Source organism: Carya illinoinensis, chromosome 2 (assembly GCF_018687715.1).
Source record: "Carya illinoinensis cultivar Pawnee chromosome 2, C.illinoinensisPawnee_v1, whole genome shotgun sequence".
NCBI lineage: Eukaryota > Viridiplantae > Streptophyta > Magnoliopsida > Fagales > Juglandaceae > Carya > Carya illinoinensis.
The window spans coordinates 34,114,508-34,122,517 of NC_056753.1; the positions used below are offsets into that span (position 1 = coordinate 34,114,508).

The following is an 8,010-nucleotide window of genomic DNA, read 5'->3' on the forward strand; positions in this document are numbered from 1 at the left end:
TCACTTATCTAGTATTGAAAAGAGAGATTAGAGTTGCAGTTGTGAGAAGGTAAAGTAATTATTTTTAAATAATTATATATACAGAATTTATATTAAAGAAATTAATTTTTTAATAATTAATTTTATTAATTTTTAAAATAATTATATAATATTTACACATTTTATAACTATTTGTAATATTATTATTTTTTTTAAATTTTTGTCTGTGTGTATTTTTTCAGTCGTTTTATTTTTATTAACGATAATTTTTTATGCCAATAAATAAAGAAGAACAGAACATGAGTACCCATCGGCTGATAGTAAGACGCAGTCTCTCCGTATCTGATGACTTTTTCCTTCGCCGGTTTGCCCTATCTTTTTTATTCCATTATTTCTTTTGCCTTTTTTAAAAATAAAAAATAAAAATTGAGATCTTTTCGGATCTCTATTTGGGTCTTACCAAAACAAGCAAGGATGAGGTTTTCTTTTGCAGACCTTTAGATTTATAGTAACTATAATTACACATATACAAAGTGGGGTTCCAAAGAGAGATGGGCAAATAGATGAATAAGGAAAGGCGGGTGCGTATGTGTTTCGCCTAGTTGCTATGCAGAAAAGACTGGTAAACAGAATCAACGGCAAAACACATACCACTTCTGGGGCTTCTCAGTTTTGCGTTCTTTTTTAAGGTTTTGGTTTTTTTGTTTTTTGAGTTTTTGTTTCTGATCTCACAGTCTTTGGATTTTCTTAGCTCTTTCTTTTTTTGGTCTCTTCTTTCTCCGAGCTTACTGGATTTGTTTTTGCCTATTAGGTACGGTTTCCTTCTTCCCACTTTTAACAATTTTACTTTTCCTGAATAGTGTCTTCGCTGAGCTTCTTTCCCATGCTTTGGGTTGTCTTCTGGTATTTTAGTCAATCTATCCCCCCCAATTTGCATCGTTCTGGCCGGGTCTTTTAAAGATTCACTTCTTTGCTCAGAAATCTCAGATCAGTCTCCTTTATTCTCTTTCCTTTTTTGAACTACCACCAAATAGCTTTCTGGGTTTTTCCTTGTTGCAAGACTAATATCCTTTCTCATCGCACCCTTCTTCACCCTGACAGTACTTATTTTTTGATTAATTTGTTGACAGCTATTAATTAATCCAAGTTGAAGAAGATCTGTTGGTTTCTAACTTCTGTAATCTATTCCTCTGTCTGCTTGATTGCGTTAACAAACCTAAGGTATTGTTGTTCTCTTCTTCTCTCTCTCTCTCTCTCTCTCTCTCTGTGGAATCCTCTTCCTTGTTTCTCACCAAATAGTTTATGGGTTTGGCCTTTTTTGCTAGAATTTCTCACTTCCCTTTGAGTTGTGTATAATTAATTTGACCTTTTTATGAATTACATTAAAAAAGTCTACTCCTATAGGCATTAGAGATTCCTTTGTGTGTGTTTACGGTCATAGTGAGCTTCATTTTCTTCTCAGGGCTGTAGAAATGGTGAGAGGAAAGACTCAGATGAGGCGCATAGAGAATGCCACAAGCAGACAAGTGACCTTCTCCAAGCGGAGAAATGGGCTGCTAAAGAAAGCGTTTGAGCTATCAGTTCTTTGCGACGCCGAGGTTGCACTCATAATTTTCTCTCCCAGGAGCAAGCTCTATGAATTTGCAAGTTCCAGGTAGGACCATTGTTACATTTTCTTGATTTATTTTGGATTATTCATACCTTATATATTAATTTCAATATTTCTAGGATATGGGAAGGAGTGAATTCTCACTGTTATTGTGTTTATTTGATTAATAATATATTTCATGCATATGTTGATATGGGTTTCACTTTAGGGTTGTATGGCCTTAAGTAAACTTTCTCTGTAGACAACGTGGGAATCCTTGATAACTCCAGCTACTTGTTTATATCCACGGAGAAATATAGAAAATAGCAAAAGAAAAATATAGCTAACTAAAGCCAAATATTAACTAGCTTATTGCTATTTACCGCCACAAAAAATTAAAAAAAGAACAACTTATTGCTGATATATACTCGTTAAGAGCTTAGAGTTTATGTCACGAACTCCTTTTTCTGTGTTTTGGATCATATATAACACGTTCCGTCCTGATAAGATGCTTACAATGTCTGGCTCCTTTTCATCTGTTTGGGTCAAATACACATTGTACGTTGGCAACTCGGCAATTAATTCTGTTTGGTTCACAATTAGAAGAGCTTTAGGGTTCATTTAGTTACAAAAATTTAAATTATTTCATCTTATATAATTATTATAATTTTTTTAAATTTTTATACAAAATATAATAATCAATTCAACCTTTTCAAATTTCAAAACAAAACTAATATTATAATAAATATTTTATTAATATTTCATCTCATCCATTTTATTCATAACTAATTTTTTTGGTATTTGAATAAAGTAGATAATATATATAAAGTGTACTCTTTGGTCGATTTTGTGGAGCATAGTACATAAGATGTTTACTTTTGGACAGTGCGTCGGAGTGTACTAGCTAGCTAACTTGTTCTAATCACTGACATCTATACTGAAAGAGAGAGCTGATTGCTGTTTAAATTTATATAATATGTTTAGAGAGAGAGAGAGAGAGAGAGAGAGAGTAGTTATCAATGTTAATATTAACGTTAATCTCGCTTTTCAATGTTAAATTGGGTATGTGTTTAACTTTCTGACAATTTAGTTCTTGCATTATCAAGACAGCTAGGCTGCATAATTTTTTTTAAAAAAAAGGAAACTCCTATCTTTTTTATTAGTTGGTACTTAAAAAAAAATATCACATGGTTAGCTAGAATAGTCGGTGGGAATTAACTATCATTAATGATTAGTGATGATAAGGGTCATGCATTTCTTTTTTCATTATCTAGGACGTACGTTTCATAATTGATATTATAGACAGTTTTATGTTAAATACATGTGCTGCCTTGAAGCTGTGCTTTTAGGTCTATGGTCTGCAACGAGAGAGACATGACTAGCTATTATAAGATGAGACAATGGCGTTTTGGAGCATTGAATGAGGGGTGACCTTTCCAAAAGCAATTAGTTCATGATGACAATAACCATGACGATCATTTTCTCGTGAACATTAGTACAACATTCTTCAAGTGCTTGTTAGCTAGATCAGACCGTTAATTTTTAAACTGATCTATCAGTTGCATTTATACAACCAGAAAATATTGGGTTCGTCATTCACGTAGAACTGAAAGAGAAGGAATCTATGCGACTTCACGGCCTTGAATATACGTAGATGTAGTGATGTACTCGTACGTCAAGCTAGCACATCATGTAATAAATGGCAAGGAAGCTCCATCCATAAGTTAATCATCCTTTAATTAGAAGGATCTCACCAATCCTTGATTTCAGAAAGCAACGGCCAATCTTGTAGTATACTTCTTAATTATTAGTGTTAAATTTCATATAAGAAACATTGACCGGTAAAATTGATGATGATTTTTGTGTTTTAAGTTTGTAAAAACTGTTTTATGTTTGAGTATTTATTGGATAAAAAAAATTGAAACGGTATATATAAGCGTAAGTATGTGTGGCTATTTTTTATGGGAGAAATGATATTTGCAATCGTGGTTGTGCAAGCGGCGTGCTGTCGTTTTGAAAAAAATGAATTAATATGGGACCCACATGAAAAAAAAAAAACTAAAAACTTTTTAATCGTGGACCCCACTCTTTTTCAAAGTGATTGCGTAGCGTTTACAATTCCATGACTGTATGTAGCATTGCTCTTTTTATGGAATCGTGACAAACGGAATCAAGGCCAACTTTGTAACGCTCATGGGAAGTAGCAAATAATTTTGCCATTCTAAATAGGTCAATTGAAAGATACAATATTACAACATGCATGGAAATATTTAGAGAATTTATATCTTAACGGGTTGCACATTGCAGCATTATTTCAACCATTGTTGAACCCTTGATTGAAACTCCTAGCTTATTTCTAAACATGCACACACGCAGTTGTTCTGCTAATAGTAACCCTTTTATGATGCATTTCCATGCAATTGCTAGATAATCCTAGCTTGTTAAGCATTTGGAAAGAGTAGAGTAACTGAATGCAGTTATGTTGGGTTTAACTGTTCAGCATGCAAGAGACAATAGATCGCTACCGGAGGCACACAAAAGACGCTGAACCCATCAACAAATCGGTTGAACAAAACATGCAGGTTGTGCCTCATTTTCCTTGGATTGTACCAATTTTCTTTATTTTTTTGAGGAAGAAAGAAATGTTCAGAACAGTTTGTTGCAACCTAATTAACATTGAGACTGATATCAAATGACATCTAAAATGGCATGGTCCGAGTAGTACTCTTGTTGGCACTAAATGGCAGACATGATCGATTAATTCATCTATTTTGTCATGGTTTTCCTTCTAAGCAACATCATTGACCTGGCCGTACATATATATATCATTCATATATTTATCTCGCTTTTAAACTAATGATGATGGAGACCCTTATAAATAGACAAGTACTATATATACAGTCTCTTAACTCATATGGCAGCCTAAATACCTTCAGGCTGGTTCGGGTGTGCCGCTCCATAAAAGCAAATGGAAGTGTGTTACTCTTTGATTATGCTATAATGCTGCAATCTCAAGTCTCCTGTGATGCCTAAAATGATCAGATTTTATAGAGAACCTGCGTCTCATTGGATGTGAGAGACTGAGGAAGTTAATTGACATTGAACGTGTTAGTGCAACGTGTCTAGCTTTTTGTTTCCTTCTTCAAAGTTTTATATGATATTGATACATATGTATTCCTGTAGTTGTAAGATCGAAGAAGATTCCAGATTTTCTTGGTGTTTGTCATGCTGTTCTTGGTGCTCATGATCACGCTTCTCTTTTTGTTCTTTTTGTCTGATATCGATATGAAATGGCAGCATCTGAGGCATGAATCGGCAAACATGATGAAGAAGATTGAGCTTCTTGAAGTTTCAAAACGGTACTGCCAGGCCGAGTTTATTTATATTCATATATTTTTACCTTTGATTTATCATTTGAATTTAGTCTAATACTACGTACTAATTCAAGAATTATATGCACCTTCAATTATACATGAATGCCTCAGAAAACTCCTTGGAGAAAGTTTGGGAGCATGCTCCCTTGACGAACTACAACAGATAGAACAACAGTTGGAGAGCAGCGTAATCAAAATTAGAGCAAGAAAGGTAAATTTTAAAACCATCATAATTAATGAGTTTTCGCATACTTCATGAAATAAAAATTTAACATGCTTAATTAAATCTTCGTCTATATTTTCAGACTCAGGTCTTCAAGGAACAAATCGACAAACTAAAAGACAAGGTAAAATGTAATTTGATTGATAATTTGTAAGGCCTTACTATGATTCCATTCTTGTTTTTGTGTTGAGAATTTATGATAATTAAATATAAAAATAAAAAAATGGATTTTTTGGATTTTTCATTGATGTTTGATAAGTCCACTCTAGAAGGCTGGTTTATTGCGAAGGAATTGTATAAATGTTAGGAGGATCCACATTAATTCTGTGGTATATATATTTTTTGGGTGGTGCTACATGCACCTATGATCAGTACCGAAAGGTGAACTAATCAGTGTTATTTTTTTTAAAAAATCATTTGTGTATATTTTAAAAAAATATATTAGAAAAAACATACAAATCTTTAAGAAAAATACTAATCAGCACATTTAATCGGTGTACTAAGCATTGTCATATTTGAGTTTTACTACGTACAAACAAAGTGACGTACTAATCTGCGTATCAATACTGATTCATTCATATTCAAAATTTAAATTAGCATTATTTTCAATACAATCTATTTTTTGACTAATCACATTAGATTTGTGTACATATTAATACGTAGTTGTATTTGCAACTAGATTTTTCCTTTTTCAAAAGAGAGTGCTACTTACTTTTGTGCTTTATTTTCTAACTAAAATTCAGGAGAAAGCCCTAGTAGCTGAAAACGCAAGGCTATGTGAGAAGGTATAAACTTTTGTAATTATTATTTCTAGTTCTACTTTTTTTTTTTAAATTATTAATCATATTATTATTGATGTTGTTTTTTTTTTTTTAATCAAAGTCATGTTATTGTTAGTTAGTAGGAAGAGAAACACGAGAGAGATAATCAGGGTGAGAGTCCCAACAAAAATCGATCCTAATAAGATACATAAAATTCAAAAATTAGGAAAAATAGATTGGAAAATGAAACCAAATAAAATAGTGTAGTATCCACTCTTGCATCCTCAGTGCATGTTCTCATATAGGATGGTAGTTGGAGTACTGTATGGAAAAATGCCAACTCCTAACGAAAGAGCATGCAGCACTTTGTGAACTGGATCACAAGTGCTGTTGTGGCGCGCGGTGTGTGGCCCCTGGCCTTGCGCCTGTAGAAAAATGATCTGCTGGTGGTGCATGGTAGATTAGCGTAAGAGAAACATGAACCCATTTCCTACAAAGAGATGAAGGGGGCAGATCGAGAGGGACAGTGCAGGTTTTTTTCTTTTGAGAAGAGAGCGCTTCTGGCGGCTGTCCCGGGGAGAAGGGGGGGGAAGATCACTTCTCATTCTTTTGGGGAGAGTATATATGCACTCCGAACCATTTCCTTTCAACCATTATGTAAGGAAATGACAAACATTAATAGAAATTGGAAATCCTACAATTTTTAAAGTTGAATATTCTGATTAGAATCCTGTATATTAACTACAAATAAATCTCAGCTTGGCTTGTCCAGCTACAGAAATCAATGTAATACCACCTATAATTAGGGAGCTTGATCAGCAGCCATATTGGTTTATATATATATGAACTTGTATTTTGTTTTGTTTTGTTTTCTGTTTTTATTCTGTATTATTAACTTAAACTTACCTTTGCAGTGTGGTATTCAATTACAGCAAGGAGCAAACGAGCACAGAGAAATTTCACCTTATGAAGAAAGTAATCCAAGCTCAGATGTGGAGACTGAATTGTTCATTGGACCTCCGGAAAGGAGAACAAAGCGTTTACCCCCACCAAATTGATGGTCTTAACTATGCACCAAGTCCATCTTTGCAAATATAATCGCCATTACTAGTCACTCTTTCCAATAATCTGAACCAAATCGTTGCACGACTAAAATATTATTGCAGTAGTACTTCCTCATCAGGCATGCAATTGTACCACCTGACAGGTGATTGTAAGAACTTGATACTTTGTTTGCTGAAAGTAAAAGCTGTGATTTTTGATATTGGATCTTGCTGCATTTTGCATTTTATTAGACTCTCCCTCCGGTCTTTTTAAGCCCTTTTATTTTCATTAATTGGATTGTATTGTTTACAATCCGTTGGAGATCAGTTTCTCCAGTGCATGCCACCAACTACTAGCTAGCTAGCCGAGTTGCTGCCATGCATGTCTCTAGCAACCCCAGTACGTAGACAGTAGTTGAACATATGTGGAAAGGGTCTGGCACCTACCATGACCTAGCTCTAGTTAGTTACTGGGCGTTAATAATGCCAAACCCTAGCAATTTCGGAGTCGCAGAAAATCTGAAGTCTCCATGAACTCATATTTCTTTCCAGCGAGCGAGCGGTACTGGATATGCATGTCCCTGCATGCATTGCCCTGATGATCAAACAACCTTCCATTTTTCTTCCCCCATTAAATATTATTTCAAATCAGAATGTCCATGAATGCAACTGTGCTAGCTTTCTAAACTTCCTTAGATCTCCAGCTGGGAAAAAACGGAAAAAAGAAAAAAAGGGGAAGCAAGCAGCTGTGTGTGTATCCGATGTTACTACTATCTGATATTTTCAATTCGACAAACCCTTGATTAATGAAGCCAAGTCCCATGCATAATTACTCGGGTATAGTGCGTTTGGACTGGGAATGCAATTAATGCATGCAAGCCTAGCTACACGCTTTCATGTCGTCGGTCCAAACGCCTTAATTGAAAGGTTTTATATTAATAGAAGCATTCCCGCCCACTCCCCGAATCTATTCTAAGATCATCCCGCACCATTTGGAGTCTGGACTCCTATAATTAATTACAAAACCCCAGATTCAACATTC

General features: G+C 34.5%; 1 protein-coding gene across 6 annotated transcripts; it reads left to right on the forward strand.

Moving 5' to 3' along the window:
• Window positions 1-387: 387 nt before the first annotated feature.
• Window positions 388-7,189, forward strand: LOC122301208 (MADS-box protein SOC1-like). 6 transcript variants are annotated; one of them, XM_043112401.1, is made up of 9 exons: window positions 388-790; window positions 1,110-1,200; window positions 1,442-1,633; window positions 4,068-4,149; window positions 4,865-4,926; window positions 5,053-5,152; window positions 5,247-5,288; window positions 5,908-5,949; window positions 6,858-7,189. In XM_043112401.1, exons 3-9 carry the CDS (start codon window positions 1,452-1,454, stop codon window positions 6,981-6,983), a joined length of 636 nt encoding a protein of 211 aa, XP_042968335.1. In that variant the 5' UTR covers window positions 388-790; window positions 1,110-1,200; window positions 1,442-1,451; the 3' UTR covers window positions 6,984-7,189. The 6 variants fall into 6 exon arrangements, with proteins under 6 accessions (XP_042968335.1, XP_042968333.1, XP_042968334.1 ...); XM_043112396.1 differs by having other exon boundaries at window positions 400-790; window positions 6,840-7,189; XM_043112397.1 differs by having other exon boundaries at window positions 400-668; window positions 6,840-7,189.
• The last annotated feature ends 821 nt before the right edge of the window (window positions 7,190-8,010 follow it).